General features: G+C 36.9%; 3 protein-coding genes across 4 annotated transcripts in view; 2 read left to right on the top strand and 1 right to left on the bottom strand.

Moving 5' to 3' along the window:
- Positions 1 to 5: 5 nt before the first annotated feature.
- Positions 6 to 2,606, bottom strand: LOC116304226 (A-kinase-interacting protein 1). The gene is made up of 5 exons (XM_031713930.2): positions 2,470 to 2,606; positions 2,058 to 2,180; positions 1,343 to 1,423; positions 949 to 1,053; positions 6 to 419 (listed from the first exon to the last, which is right to left on the bottom strand). The coding sequence occupies exons 1-5, from the start codon at positions 2,479 to 2,481 to the stop codon at positions 276 to 278; spliced, it is 465 nt and encodes a 154-aa protein (XP_031569790.1). The 5' UTR covers positions 2,482 to 2,606; the 3' UTR covers positions 6 to 275.
- Positions 2,607 to 3,135: 529 nt separating this feature from the next.
- Positions 3,136 to 11,475, top strand: LOC116304239 (uncharacterized). Its single transcript, XM_031713946.2, has 8 exons — positions 3,136 to 4,181; positions 4,967 to 5,192; positions 6,138 to 6,680; positions 7,098 to 7,334; positions 7,837 to 7,980; positions 8,679 to 8,916; positions 9,256 to 9,505; positions 10,137 to 11,475. The coding sequence occupies exons 1-8, from the start codon at positions 3,216 to 3,218 to the stop codon at positions 10,356 to 10,358; spliced, it is 2,826 nt and encodes a 941-aa protein (XP_031569806.2). The 5' UTR covers positions 3,136 to 3,215; the 3' UTR covers positions 10,359 to 11,475.
- Positions 11,476 to 13,186: 1,711 nt separating this feature from the next.
- Positions 13,187 to 16,361, top strand: part of LOC116308041 (acetyl-CoA carboxylase) — a 45,541-nt gene continuing 42,366 nt past the window's right edge. The window contains exons 1-4 of one of the 2 annotated variants that reach the window (XM_089031504.1): positions 13,187 to 13,262; positions 13,590 to 13,690; positions 15,564 to 15,620; positions 16,192 to 16,320. In XM_089031504.1, the coding sequence (XP_088887630.1) occupies positions 13,598 to 13,690; positions 15,564 to 15,620; positions 16,192 to 16,320 (279 nt within the window). In that variant the 5' untranslated portion in view covers positions 13,187 to 13,262; positions 13,590 to 13,597. The remainder of the gene's footprint in view (positions 13,263 to 13,589; positions 13,691 to 15,563; positions 15,621 to 16,191; positions 16,321 to 16,361) is intronic. The other variant, XM_089031505.1, reaches the window with a different exon arrangement.

Raw genomic sequence — 16,361 nt, 5'->3', positions numbered from 1 at the left:
AAACATCCAATCAAAATTAATTTTTAATTCATTAAAAAAAATAAACATTACAAAAAGCAAAAAAAAAAATTACATAATTATAAATCATATTTGATGTACCTAAGATCATAGAAAAAAAATAAAAAAGCTGATATTTTACAAAGTTTAAATAAATCAAAAAATACTTTGTTAAAAAATGTATAAAAAGCATGACTTTTTGTTGTATTATCAGAAATATGAGGCAGGCTCTAATCATTATTAGCCTCTTAATAAATGAATGACTAAATAGCTTGGCATTATATGGCAAATGCCAGATCCACTGTCTGACCAGGTTCTATACGGACAACATGTGTGTGTTGACGTTCTGCACCCCATCGACCAGCGGTTACAGCATAACTACCAGGAACAACTTCAACATGTACATCCTCTGATTTCTGAAGCTATGAAATAATAAAAAGCTCAAGATTATAAAGCTAAATAAATCATATCCAAACGACCACTTTTAGCTATGATGTATTGATTTTTCCATTTCAGACCATGTGTCATTCCCTTGAGAAAATGATTCTTTAAGTTGTATCCTTATTCATGTGTCTTTTCATGTGCAAAAAATAAATATAGACATGATACTCTAATGAATGACATGTGATCTGTTATGGAAAAACATTTATTTAAAATTAAAAGGTTGTATTTTTTATCTTTTATCTTAATCATTTTTTTTCCATATTTTTTTCATATTTTTTTCCTCTTTTACTCCGACGAAGGACTAGCATCCAAACGTCAGTTTTTTCATCTTTTCATGGTGTAAAACCCTTTTATCATTACATATTTTTTTCATACAAATGGCTTACGTGCTGTCACTGCTTCACCCATCCCATCCATCTCCTATTGACAATTTAAATAGTTGTCTTTGCAGCAGGTAAAGATTAGTATTTTTACATTTTGCATTTTCACCCTCAGTTTGCTACTTACTGGATTTCTTTTATAATGTATAGGATAATGTGGTTGGTGGAATCGTCTTATGTGGTTTTTGTCTTCATTACTGCATTTTCCTTTAGGTTGGTTTCTATAGAACCTCTAAAACAAGAAAGAAAAATAAAACAATTAAGGCCCAGTTACAAGTCGAAACTCGTAGTTGAAATTTGTGTTCAATAGCACTGGGATGTTACATGGCACAATTACATTCTGAAACTTGTTCATGACAAGTTTGGGTTGCCTTTGAGACTTATTTTGCAATGCTGTTGCACACAAGTTTCAGCTAGAATTTTCAACTTGTAACAGGGCCTATAAGAATTGAATTGTGAGGCCCTTCAGTCTTGATCATTTGATGATAACAATCAAGTTCCTAACATTTCTAGATACATACCTTACACTGTTGGCTTGATACATTCATATACTGGAGAATAGTGTCAAAAGCATCATTGATACTAGTGTAGATTGTAGGCTCCTGCAGAAATAAAAAATTTCTTTTGCATCTTCTAATTATATTGATACCTTGAAACAACCTATATCTCCATCGTTATATTTATGGCGTATGCATGCATTTATTTACTTCCAGAATTAGTTCTATATTTTATTTTTCTCTGGCCCTTGTTATAATACTTTTTCTCTGTATTTAATATTCTAATGTGTTTGCTTGTATCTTGTCTCAGGCCAAGCTTGTTTGGACTTTGTGCCTGTCCTCATCCTGTGTTAAGCCGTTAAATAAATAAAAAATCCTCTGGACTGATAAATGTCAGAGCATAAAATTTAGCATGTAAAATTTTGTGAAAGGAGGGAAACTAGAGAACCTGGAGAAAAAAATATAGAATTAAGGGAGAGACCTAACAAACTTTACTCACTTTGATGTGGAGCCTGGGAATTGACAAACAAATATAACATAAGTATTTATTGGAGCATCAGACTTCCAAATTCAAATTAAATTTATAGTCAAATTCCTTATTAATGAGTATGGCTGGGAGGTAAGCACAATACTTCATTTCTATTGCGGGCTTTTGAGAGTGTGGGTAGAGAAGCCTCATCTTCCATCACTGATCAGCTGTTTCTTGTATGTATAATTGGGTAAATATATTAACTTTTACCTCTGAGACTTGAAGCGATTGCATGGGCTGATCAGGCCACTCAACCTTTCTTAAAGATGCTCGATGTAGTGTAGAAACACCTTGTCTGGCTGAGCGACACATAGTGCAATAGGCCCAATCTTCCTGAAATTACAAACACAACAGAAATCGGGCTTTCTTGATCAGCTTGATAAGAATAAATAATCAAAGTTCTCAAAACTTTGATCTCATGAGCCCATGAATAGCTTTTCAAATAACGCCTTAGTGTTAGTATTGAAGTGTTAGAACGTTTAAGAAGTTTTAAATGCATTAAAAATACTCAAATAATGAAAGCAAAAGCCATTTGTTTGCAATTCAAGAAAATTAAGCCACGCTTGATGTGGTCTGATGTTAAGGAATGTAGAAAATAACAGTCAAAGAAAGCAATACAAACCTCCAAAGCCATCCTTTTTAAGCAGGAACCCTTTTAATGCAGCAAATATTTCGATAGTAGAGAGAAAATAGGGAATATTTTGAGCTGAAGGAAAAGAACAAACAACGCTAAAGAAAGCAACGTAATCCCGCCAAAACTACGCGCCAAATATTTCTAATGCGTGGGGAGGGCTTATATTGGGAAATTAGTTCCTTAAAAAGCTACAAAAAAAATCTAAATATTCCAAATATTTTAAATGATTATTGAAGCTTTTAATATTTTTATATATTGATTAAGAAACAAGCTAATTTTTTTATCGCTTTGGGATTGAAAAATATAAGTATATTTTGGCTTTACTCTCTCTCCCCTGGTTAAATCATTTGTCTGTTTTTGTCATCATTGCTATGGGTAACAAATAAACCATAGGTATCCCAAACGATGTTACACGACAAATATTTCAGATTAATGTTTTGAAATTATTCAGGACAGAAAGAGTAAAACATTATACGAATTTAGGAATTGAAGTACCTGTTTTTTAAGTAAAATGCATACAAAAAGCTTTTTTTTGGAGATAAAGCTTTATGAGTTTTTTTAGATTTATATTGAGCCCACGCTCCTTCGTTATAGCGGATAGTTTGATCTTGTAACCAAGTAACCAAAGCTTGTATTGATAAATCTGATCGAACATCTTTACCGAGTCTACCGAAGCAGCACTAAAGAATTCTAGTCCTTTTAAAACTCAAATACAGAGAAATACTGCTGAAAAAATGGTGAGTTCGTCTACGATTTCGCCTGCCAAAGGTCGGCCTACGATTTTCGGGAATGTCTGTGAGAAAAACATCGCTTTTCTGATTGATACATCAGGCTCTATGTATCATAGCTTAGATGTTGTTAAAGAACATTTACTAGAGACTCTGATATCGCGATCAACCTCAGGGAGAGATACCATGTTTAATGTTATAAGTTTTGATGAAAATGTTAGCAAATGGGCTGATCGTTTAGTTCGGTGTACGCCAAGGACAGTGAGCTCTGCGAGTCAATGGATCCATGGGTTAAAATGTGGTACAAGCACCAATACGATGGAAGCATTGCTACAAGCTTACGAAGATGATGGCCTTGATGCCATTTATCTAGTTACTGACGGCTTACCTGATCAAAGAACTTCTGTAATACTAGAAAATATCCATAGAGTACACAAAGGAAGACCTGTACATGCGACGTACATAACGGGAATGCATTCTGATCCTGCAGCAATGGAGTTCCTTGAAAGCCTTGCACGAGAAACGAAAGGATCTTTACATATTATAAGCTTGACACTCACTGGAGCTATAAAGAAAGTCACTCCAGTTTACAATGAAAAAACTCAGTATAGTAGAAATTATGAGGGGAGTTTTTTAGACCACATACACGAAAGGCCTTCCTCTGCTTCCCCTAGTACAGGATTGGTCTCTTCTAGTTATGATCCTCTAAACAGTGTAAGGATTTTACACGCACCACATGGTCCAGTCCCTATCCCATATGTACAGAACACTCACTATCGGTTTGATAAACCTAGGGGGTATTCCAAGATATTAGATTATGCCGACTCTGTTTTAGCTTCGAGAGGACTTTCACAGTTTGTTTCAAGGGCGGTTAGCTCAGTACCAGTAGCTGCATCTATCATAAAGGGGACTACATTTTTAGCAAGGAGAGAAGCTGATGGTTTGTTCTACTTGGCCACTGTCAAGGAACAGGTATGCTGTATGCAGTGCTAGGGGTCGTCCTTCACTAACTTGCAAGATGTGATCCTATTGGAGGGCACACATGTAGAACAATAGAAAACAATGACCTTTCCCCAACCCCGCCCCTAAACCTAACCAATCACAGGGGACGTTGCAAATTCGTGAAGCCTAACCCAGTGCTAGTGATGTCACACACATATTAGTGGTATAGTGTGAGGGGAGACTGCACCTCACCCCCCCCCCCCCCTAGTTTTTACTGTGATCTGTTGTTATTAAGGGTAAACTCTAAAGATGCTACACACGCATGTATATTGGTTGGGAAATGGTCCATTGTCCAAATCCCTCCCCCCCACCCATTTCTGATACCTTGCTTAACTCCTAAGAAATCTTTCTCCCAGTAGACCTTTGCGAAAGTCTCTAGGAGCAATGCCCAATCCCCCTCAGTTTATTCTAAGGTTTATCTCATTCTCTGGCCAGAAACTGAAATAGATACAAAATCTAAACTCTTAAACCATTAAAACCTCATTTCCTGTATATCTACCAATGCACTCAAGGGCGGATCCATCCAAAATTTTGGGGGGGGGGGGGGGGGGGCTAATTGAGTTTCTTCTGTCAACACAATGGAAAACAATAAAAAAAGTATCTAATACTTCAGTTTTGTTTTTTTGTTTTTTTCTGCTGAAGGGGGGCTTCAGCCCCATTCTGCCCCCCTGGATCCGCCCTTGGCACTCCCTTGAAATACTCACTCACTTCATTCAATTAACCACATTTTCTCATTGATCATTGAATATCATCAGGCTACCAATGAGAATTTTATCCTGGATTTCCACAAGTGTCCAGCTCTTAAGCAACCATTTGTCCAAGAGACACCATTATTTGACTGCATTGCCATAAAAGATGCAATAAGACAGCCTGTATGTATTGGAGATAAAGTACTAGCTCCATGGCAACCAGATGGTCGCTATGGACCTGGGACTGTTCTCGATGGTGTTGACAGAAGAGAGGACCAGCCCTCACCACCAGGTAAATTGAAGGCATTTACAAAGGCTCTCAACGTAACTCCCTCATTATTCCAGTTTGGAATGCATTCCAATCTGCACATAATGACCATTAAGCAACTAGATGGTCATTATGGACCTGAAACTGTTGTAGATGATGTATGAAGTATGATGTTCATTCAATTCCCAGATATTTAGAAAGAGAGTCAACAAAGGCATGCTAACCTATGATCCCCATAATTTTTATTTCTGACTCCCCGTTAGTTACCATTGCTAGGTCCCACAAGCTGAACAATCTATTCAAATATATCTCAGAATTTAAAGCTCTGGGCCCGGTTGTACGAAGTCTGGATAGCGCTATCCGACGGATAAATCTTATCCAGTGGATAAATTCATTGGATAACAGCATCGACTTATCCACTGGATAAGGATTTATCCGCCGGATAGCGCTATCCAGACTTCGTACAACCGGGCCCTGGTCTCGGAAAATTAATTAAAGGTTCACAGTCTCGTGAAAAGAAAGAAAGAAAAAAAAAACACCTCGTAATGCTTGTAGTACTCTTAAAACAGATACTGCTTTTGTTTTCAAATAGGACGTTTGCATGATGGCGTCACTGACCTCTACTACCAGACTCCCTTGCACACTTTCTTTTATTCAGTTAATTAGCACCAATTGTCTTACTATTCTCATAGGGAAATACAAGTTTGAATAAGAAAGAAAATTCGCGAAGCATTATGGAAGTGGGAGTCAAATGACGCCATCATGCAAACGTCCTATTTGACTATGGGACAAGGTTTTATTTCCACTGGGAAAACTGCTACGATGGTGATTGGTTCGCTGGTGTCTGAGTCGAAACCAAAAATATGCAATGCACTTTGATCTTTTGCACATTGGTCAAAAATATGTCTTTTAAAAATATGTCTTTTAAAAAAAACCTGTATAAGATTTTAATCAAGTGTTGTTTTCCAGGCTTTGAGCAAATTGATGGTGGTAACCTTTTAGTGGCGTTTTTCAACGGCGAGACGAAGGAGGTGGCCCCTGGTGTTTCTGTACGCATACCACTAAAGGTATTCAACAGATTAGTCACAGAACTCCAGCTACCAGAAAGTCAAAGGAGGCAAATACGACTAGCTTCAAAAACCACGACACCAGATTACAATGGTATTTCACCTCCTCCTGAAACTACTTGGGAACGACGATTTTCACCGCCAAAAGCAAGTAAAAAACCCGTCCTAGAAGACAGTGATGCGTTACTCAAAGCAAAGATTGAATATCAGCTCCAGAGGAATAGCCATTTATTAGGTGACATGCGCATGAAGAGAAAAACTGAGCGAGCCAATGAGAGTGGAGTTTTAGATCGGATGGGTATGTCAGGAAAAAGTGTTCAATTTGAAGACAGTGGAGAAGTTGAGATCGAGGACAGGTATTATCGATCGTATGCAGACCGCGAAACAATTCCCTTTAAAGAAAAAGTAGAGAAAACTGATGTTGGCATTGGTACAGAAGAAAGAGGTTTGTTTTTAAAATGCTTTAATCTTACGAACGCCCTATTTTTTTTTTTTTGTTAAAAAATTAGTTGTTATGGGCAAATACTGCCCGATTGCCCCGTCGTATCTCAATCCTAGCAATATGAACAGTGGTAACGGCTTCAAAATCTGCGAAAACGTATCCCTTAAGCCTGGTTCATTTACAAGTGAAACAAGCCGACGCAAGCAATCTCACATCTAAGATAGTGCATGTTCTCACAATGAAAAGAAGAGACGAGAGCGCAAGAGAACGAAAGATTTTGTTTTTCTTGCATTGGCGGCTTGCGCTTATGCTTATGCTTGCGTCGCTTAGAGAACTAGGTTTAAACTGATAAATCGCTTTCTCTGCCCACATTTCATCTGAGCTTTACGTCATTGATTTCAAAACATCATATGCCAACAGATTTTAACAAGTACGTTGGTCGTACCGTACAAGTAGGTGTACCAGTGGCTAAAGCTGGTGGAAAGCCAGAGGAAAAGAAGCGCTGGCGAACATGGAGCTCGGGAGTCGCCCCAAGGCCTCCCAGGTTTCGCGACACGATGTTATCCAAACCGGCTGAAGCAAAGGATGACAAGGTACCAAGACCGAGCCATCAGGAATACCAAACAGTCGATGGTGTAGCGTTTCCAAGTGGTACAGGTAGGATGTAGAGTGGATTACGAATGAGTGAGAGGCTTCCGACAAATTTGTAGCCTGTATTGTTGGAATCAAATAAACTGGACAAGTATGGAAGGCTTTTTTAGTTAATTTATGGATGTGTAGTAAAGAGACCGGTTTCTTTGTTTAGGATGTTTAGGTTTTTTAGGAAATATCCAAAGTTATCGAGCGCATTTAAAAAAATGACCTTTTACTTAGAGAAGATCACAGTAAAAGCCTCCAAACTATTGCTTTAAAAAATCAGCTTAACAGAAGACATTACTGTAAAATGGTTTCCCCAATAGCTGCGCGCTGTCTAATGAGATAATGATTATTATCTTTTCCTGTGGCATTTTCTATTATTTTTGATCATTATACGTTGAAGTAGGAGAATTTCTTCCCCAAATTCAATCAGAAATAGTTCCCCTTCCTAACAAAAAGATAAGCGCGATGCAATTCAGTAACAAAACGAAGAAAACATTTATTTGTGATATTTCTCTGCCAGATAAAAAGTTTTCATCAGTATCATGGCATCCTTACCGTGGACATTCTCTAGAAGAACAGAAACCAAGCAGAGAACAAACTGAACCACGTCTAAAGCATCACGAGTACAAGTCTTCAACTGGTGTTCCTTTTCCACCCGCGGCAGGTAAGCTGCAGAACCAGAATATAATTATTCTCGTACTTTTTTTGTTTATTTACTACAATTTTCATAAACATGAGAACTCTGCGTCTCTGAGTTGCACGCTGAAATTTGTTTTTTCGTTGCCGCCAGTCAAAAATATGGAAGGTACCGACTGATTAGGTTTGATTGACGGTAGAGAATTTCAGCGTGCAGCTCAGTCGCAGACACAGATTTTACTGAAGAAATAGAAAATGCGCGCGCGTGCTGTGTGCTGTCATAAAGTACGCATGTTGGCAGAACACGAGAGAAGTGTTAGGAGAAGCACGACGCGTAGCGGAGTGCTTCTGGACACTTCTCGAGTGTTCTGCCAATCCCCAAGTGCTTTATGACTGCACACAGCACAGCAAGCAAGTTTTTTATTTCTTTTATAAAATACAAATTACAATAATAGATAGGAATGAAGCAACAGGAAGTGCGCGCGCATGCAATGTGCTCTCATTTACTAATAAATAGTGATAACTATTGCACACCTTTAGTATTTGTACTCTACCAACTACCACATCGTTAGACGTTAATGCTTATGAACGTTTACTCTGATACCATGGGTGAATTCTATTTTTGCTTTTATCTTGTTTAAAAAAAATCTTTTTTTTTTACGGCCAAGACTGAATTCTCCGTCAAGGGCCATTACATTGGCTGATCGATATTATTTTTCTTTGCAGATCGTAAGTTTGTAGCAGGAGCTAATCCAAATTGGAGTCCAGACAATGTTGGTAATATTACTGTTAAGAGATCAACGTGCTGGGAAGATGGTCTTGGTGAAGCCGACAGGGGCGCAGTATTGAAAGGAAAACAAAAGATTGAGAGAAAAAGGCATGTTGCTGAGCAGTACAATGAAAGAATAAGGAAAGATGTCATCGAGAAAGAAACGAAAGAATCAGAAAGACTTGAAAACCAGAGGTACCTAGGGGTTGGTTGAGTTTGGAGATACATAACATAAAATAAACGAGCGAAAGAATTATGTATCCACGAAAAGAAATTTACTTGTTTTGCAAGGATAATAGTTAAGCGACTTAGAGATCTGTGGCCCTGGATGCGTGACGAATTTTAAAATGTCAATACAGTTCCAGTTTTCTTTTTACTCACTTGTTGTAAGACACCAATGCAGTCCCAACTAGTAACCACTAGTCTTTGTCATTATTGGAATTTGAAAGTTAATATTTTTTTGCGGAGGGAGGGAAAGCTAAAAAAGCGATGACATTGGAAATAATTTTTTTCATTTCCGTTCCTATATTTTAGAAACAAAACCCTTGAACGTAATAACCGAATAGCTGAAGACGTAGGGAGAAAAGACATGAAAAGATCAGCAAAATTCGAGTTTCAAAAACAAAGCAGCCAAAAAGCGCGCGAAAATGAAGCTAATAAGGAATCGCAGGCCGAAACGCGGGAAGGCGAACGCAGGGCCGCGATGAAAAATCGAACACATCAGCATCAGAAGATGGAGCAAAGCTTCGAAAAAGCCGCTCAAGAATACAACCAACAAAGAGAGGTTAGTTTGGTTAGATTTAAAGAAATAATCTTTATTGAGGATACCAGGATAAAATAGGATAGGATAAGTGGTTTACAAGAGGGTCCTCCTAGAAAAACTGTATATTAGCCTAAAAATGATGATGATAGAAAGATTATAAATTGTAATAGAAAAACTATAAAAATAATAATTAGATAATTGTGATATATTGATGGGTTGCAAGCATTTCCAAGAGAGTTAAAAGACAAAAACATGGCGGCCATTGTGAGACCGTTAACAATGGATGCTAATGAGAAATCTTTTGATAAATGGTACCAACATGGCCGCGATAACGTAATGTGCAAACGAAGAATAAGAGTAATTAAAATTTCAAATTGACGCTTAAAGAAAGTTAGTAAATTATTTGACGTGGTGTTTGTGGTCCAAAATATTTCGTCAAATTCGTACCGTGCCGCGTGTCTTAGGTTCACGATGTCTAACACGCCCCAGATTGACCAGATTAATAACCTCCCGCGCGCTGTTCATGGGCTGCGCCAACGTTCTTAGGGTCACGTCATCGAGCAAAGTCGAGAAACATTGCATGACGTCCCAAAAAACGTCTTCGTAGGAGGCTACATATTGAAGGCTTGCTAAATTTTCTTTTTCATTTCAGGATGGTCTGAAGGAACGCGAGCAAAAACGATATGAAGCCCATCACAACAGATTGGTCAGTGAAAGACAGTCAGCCGATCTTCGAGAACAACGGTTGAAAGTCCAGGCAAAAGCGCGCGATAGTAAATTTGAAAAAATCAAATCAGATTCTGAAAGATATAAACAAATGAGACTCACTATTAAGAAACAGAATCACGACAAGTACGTGGCGAGTGTTCTTTAGCAGATCGTGCGGCGTACTGCGCAAGACAGAAAAGCGTTGCTAGCCTAACAGGAAAATACAAACGCTTGAAAGATGGCACAAATTGCAGCCTTAAAAAGTGCATAATAATTGTTTACAAAGAAAAATTGAAAATTAAAAAAAATCAAAATCGTGCTGCAACACGCATAGACACAAAGATAAGAGAATAGGATTGTTTGTGCTAAAATACTGCCTCAGAACGCTGGAAAGCGCATCTGGAGAGTTTAAGATTGTAAAATTTTCCGGGGGAGCATGCCACCGGGTCCCCCTACCATGCAATCGCCTTCGGCGGTTGCTAGCACCCCTACTGTTTCGGCCCTAGTCTCCCTCGCATCCGTTTTTATTGTCGGTCGTCACGGAGCGTTGCGTGACGACCGACACTAAAAACGGATGCGAGGGAGACTATTTCGGCCCCTGTAGACAGCAAATTAGCCATCACAAAGATAGAATACACCTTTTGCTGTTCATTAACCGCAAAGGAATATTCATTCAAGCGAAAAAGCATTATCATTAGCGCGAAGAGGCACACAATAACGCGAACGGAGTTTCAAGAGCGCGATGGAACATTCATTAAGGAATTTAGCATAACATTGGACAATCATGAATATGTTTGTGCAGGTTCATTAGCGTTTTCGAAGTTTCATTAGCGCCTTTGTGCAATCAATAGACAAAACCACACATTCAATAACGGTTTTTGGACATTCATTAGCGCAATACATTATTACTTTACTTTTTACACGGGAATTGTAGGATTTTAGCTAGAAGGCAAGGCATTCCACTCGGAGAGCTAAGAAAAAGATTGCTTCTTAGAGCGACTACAAGAAACATAAATGTTATCACGCAACAAAAATGCATGCAGTGGTACAACCACATGCAAACCTATCTTCCCAGATGTATGAATAGAGAAGCAATTCAAGGATAAATACACTTCTTTCTTCAATACCTAACGCCATGTTTTCTTTGTAAAGAACGATTATATTCATGGGTTGTAAAAAATGTAAAGAAAGCTAAAATCCTACAATTCCCGTGTAAAAAGTAAAGTAATAATGTATTGCGCTAATGAATGTCCAAAAACCGTTATTGAATGTGTGGTTTTGTCTATTGATTGCACAAAGGCGCTAATGAAACTTCGAAAACGCTAATGAACCTGCACAAACATATTCATGATTGTCCAATGTTATGCTAAATTCCTTAATGAATGTTCCATCGCGCTCTTGAAACTCCGTTCGCGTTATTGTGTGCCTCTTCGCGCTAATGATAATGCTTTTTCGCTTGAATGAATATTCCTTTGCGGTTAATGAACAGCAAAAGGTGTAATTTAGAATGTGCGTGTTCGAAACGTCACGGTCGTCAGTACCAACAAAGGCTTAACTCAAGGTTATGACTTAAAGCTGTTTACATAGATTATTTAATAAATGTGACAAATTACTTTAGCAGCAGTGAACACGTGACTCATATGACATCATACTTTAATTTTGATTTACAGGTTATTTTGGAACAAAAGGATTGATTATATTAATCCTATCTATGAATAAAGTTGTAAAAATACACTTTTATGTTCCACTTTATTACAAATGTGCAAGTTTATTACAAATGTGCAAGTTTATTACAAATGTGCAAGTTTATTACAAATGTGCAAGTTTATTACAAATGTGCAAGTTTATTACAAATGTGCAAGTTTATTACAAATGTGCAAGTTTATTACAAATGTGCAAGTTTATTACAAATGTGCAAGTTTATTACAAATGTGCAAGTTTATTACAAATGTGCAAGTTTATTACAAATGTGCAAGTTTATTACAAATGTGCAAGTTTATTACAAATGCGCAAGTTTATTACAAATGTGCAAGTTTATTACAAATGGGTCCAAAATTCACAGTTTATTACAAATGTGCAAGTTTATTACAAATGTGCAAGTTTATTACAAATGTGCAAGTTTATTACAAATGTGCAAGTTTATTACAAATGTGCAAGTTTATTACAAATGTGCAAGTTTATTACAAATGTGCAAGTTTATTACAAATGTGCAAGTTTATTACAAATGTGCAAGTTTATTACAAATGTGCAAGTTTATTACAAATGTGCAAGTTTATTACAAATGTGCAAGTTTATTACAAATGTGCAAGTTTATTACAAATGTGCAAGTTTATTACAAATGTGCAAGTTTATTACAAATGTGCAAGTTTATTACAAATGTGCAAGTTTATTACAAATGTGCAAGTTTATTACAAATGTGCAAGTTTATTACAAATGTGCAAGTTTATTACAAATGTGCAAGTTTATTACAAATGTGCAAGTTTATTACAAATGTGCAAGTTTATTACAAATGCGCAAGTTTATTACAAATGTGCAAGTTTATTACAAATGGGTCCAAAATTCACAGTTTATTACAAATGTGCAAGTTTTTTTACAAATGTGCCTTCTAGAACGTACCCGTATAGCGAATATAGGGGAGTACCCCCCATCCCCCCCCGGGAACTACGCGTTATGATTGGATGAATTACTGGACGACAATGGGAACACATTAACCTGAGTAGCCGGCCCTCTTTTTGCCCTCTTTCTCTTCTCTCCTCAGGCCCCAGGCTACGCAGGCTAGGAACACATTCAAAATAATACCATTTTACCGTGTAGGTAGTACTTTATGCATGCCACTCATACGAAAACCGCTTTAAGACCTTCCCTTTCCCAGTAAACTGCGATATCTTAGAAAAGGCGAAGTAAACACAAAGCTTATTTGAAAAGACTGATGGAAAGGACTGCAACCGTGTTTTGGGTTTCCTGTGTTGCACGTGCAAATGTATTCTAGGGGGTATTATTGTGTAACCTGGTTGAGTTAGAAGTCGTAAGACATCACCTGATTATCTACCAAGACAAAACCTAGATCAAGGTAAAAAATACTTGTCAAAAACCCCTCGATTTTGCTTGACTTTTAGCTTTCCTATTAAACTACATTTTGAGTATTGTATTTTCTAAAATTCGAGCTCACTATTTTTTACTGCCGCTTTGCAGCGTACAACAACAGAATAAGGCCGAGGTCATTTTGTACATTTGACATCTAATTATAATGTTCTCAACAAAAAATTACCCAAATATTTTAGATTTGTTTCGTAAATGATATTTGCAATTTTAGATATTTGTACGTTTAGCCTTATTTATCGAGGTTGCTAGAGCTCATGGCCTTTTAGTCAACTTATTGTGTATTTTATGATGCAAGCCAGGAAAATGTCCACCTCGGAAGACTCTGATCTCAGTGAAGATGGCATAGGAATACATATGAAGATCGATCGCAACTCCAATCCTGGAAAAGAATTTAACGTAAGTTCATAAGTGCAATTGAATCTAGATACGATGTTACTGTCAAACTCTGTCTGAAGACAGATAGAAAATGAATAGATATTCTATTGTTTTGTCATTGCACTACACTTGCACTCCCACACGCCAGAATTACCAGAATGGTATATCAAATGTATGATTGGGTTTAGCTTACGATTGAATGAAAGCATTATGACAATCAACACTTTGAAATACGACTATGTATTTTAGGTAAAAACAAGATTTGTACAACAAGATATGCCCATACAACAGGCATGTACAATTGCCTATCCTTCATTACATCTTTGCACCACTACCATCAGAACCATTTTCAAATTCTCTTTCTTAAATGCATATGTTTTACCTGCCTTGGGAGTCACTAAAAGAATTAGGCAAATGCAATAGTGGAATCTGTTTGTAGTGGTGCAATGATGTTCAAAGGGGGAACAGAAATTTTTTTTAATTTTAAAAAAGCTAAAAAATGCAAAATTTGGTAACGGTCATGTGACTGTTATCTTCCAAGATCCCATTGGTTTGATTGACAAATACCAGAACACCAGACTATTCAATTGTCTGGAAAAAGTTGGACGTGATGTTTAAGATCAACGACTTAGGTTACCTATTGTTTTATTTTTGTGTGACCAGACATTTTTCCAAACATCTGGTGTTTCACTTTTAATTACTGCAGTTTTTGGGCAAACAATAGACCATTTGCAGGAAATAATCACATGATTGTTACTGGATGGCAAAAAAATTAGGACTTCCTTTATTTAAAAAAAGTGCTGGATTACTAATACCATATCCAAAACCTTTTTCGAAATACTATTTTTACCTTATAAGATACTTTCAACTTCAAGATTCAAAGCATGTTAAAGTTTATTTGCCATGCAGCAGAGCCTTCCCTCATGGACCTTTACCTGAACTGATTCATTGTCAAAGTGATTTATCAGCATGTTACTCTTTGTTGCATAATGCTGTTTTGTATATTATCCATTCTAGCTAAATAATAAAATTCCAAGATGCAATATAAATTATATATATGTTTTTACAATTTGCCTCTCCTAATTAGATTGACCTCAGAATTTAGACATATTTGATGTGAAGAAGAAATACAATGAAATAATGAAAGTTTAAAGTTGTTTTTCATTTAGTCATGCATTCCTGGAAATATCTAAGTTGTCTAACATAAAGTGATAGTATTAATTATAATGACACTAATATGCTATTCTCATTCTGCTTTGTATATCTGTTCCAGCTATTATAAACAATAACATATATGCCATATGAGAATAAAAAGAAGTGTCATGTTGAAACTTAAATTTTACTAAAAGCACATAACATGATTTGATGAACTTTGGTTATTGCATGGTTATTATGTTTCCATGATTCTTGCCTTGATGTTCAGCTGGTAGCCTATCATTGTAGGTTTGAATGCCATTTAATACTCAGAATATTATTTTTTGTCTCAGTGGTGTTGGTTTGGTTTGGGGCTCATTTTCTCACTTGTATTGGTCTACTACATATTTTGTTATACAGGAACTATGCTTACATGAGATTTACTGGCTATGCAACTTGATTGCTTTTCATTTCTTTGATAAAATTAAAGCCAAGCAGCCTAATTTCCAAATATATGATATACCTCTTTAGCTTGGGCATAATATTTTTGCCCATTTCAAACCATGCATGTGTACGTCATTCTTCACTAGTATTACTTTACTAATGGTTGTATATTATATAAAAGACATGTGGATATTCATGTATACAACTGAAACAAAAATATTATTTTCAAGAGAATGAAACTTGTTTCGAAATGGGAAAACATTATACTCAAGGAGAGGTCTATCTTTTGACAAGCATGTTGATTTTTGAATTTTAGGTCGTCACTCCAGCTGAGTTTGTCAGACGATTTGGAGGGACAAGAGTGATTGAAAAGGTTTGTTTACTGTAGCTATTCTGACTAATGACAACATCAACCTCTAGTTCCCACTCTGAGATCCCGGGGGGGGGGGGGGTACACCACTATATTGGCTATACGGGTATGTGTCGCCCTATAGGGTATGGTTTTTCGGCTTTTGGGTCTGGGGTAGGGTATCATTTTTTTGGCATTTTGTCTGGGATAGGGTTACGATTTGGTCGTTTTTGTCTGGCGAATAGACTACGCTTTCTGACGGCACAAAAACAATAAAAACGTTAGCAAATATTGATTGCAATCTATTGACTAACCGGGCTTAGTCTGGGATAGGGTGTACAATTCTTAGTTTTAGTCTGGGGTAGGGTACGTAAAATCAAAATTTTAGGTCTGGGATAGGGTCAGGGTTTAGAGGTCCTGGCGGCACACCCCTACCCAAGTTGGGGAGGTAGTACCCCCCCGGGTCTGAGATCCTTCTATTTAATAGTCTCAATTATTACAGTACAGTGTCAGATAAATTGGCATTCATTTATAAAATTTATGAATTTATAACATGCATGCCTAAAATTCATAATTCACTTTTTTAATATTTCAGGTTTTGATAGCAAACAATGGTATTGCAGCAGTAAAATGTATGCGTTCTATTCGCCGTTGGGCTTATGAAATGATTGGGGATGAGAAAGCTATAAAATTTGTCACCATGGTAACACCTGAGGACTTGAGGGTAAGTGCAAAAATACTAAGTGATTTTTGAAACACAGGGCA

This window comes from Actinia tenebrosa, unplaced genomic scaffold (genome assembly GCF_029948245.1).
Source record: "Actinia tenebrosa isolate PJP-AT-01 unplaced genomic scaffold, QUT_ActTen_1.0 PGA_scaffold16__25_contigs__length_10494907, whole genome shotgun sequence".
In the NCBI taxonomy this organism is placed as follows: Eukaryota; Metazoa; Cnidaria; class Anthozoa; order Actiniaria; family Actiniidae; genus Actinia; species Actinia tenebrosa.
Note: the sequence above shows the minus strand (reverse complement) of the source record. Positions and strands in the feature narration are given on the sequence as shown.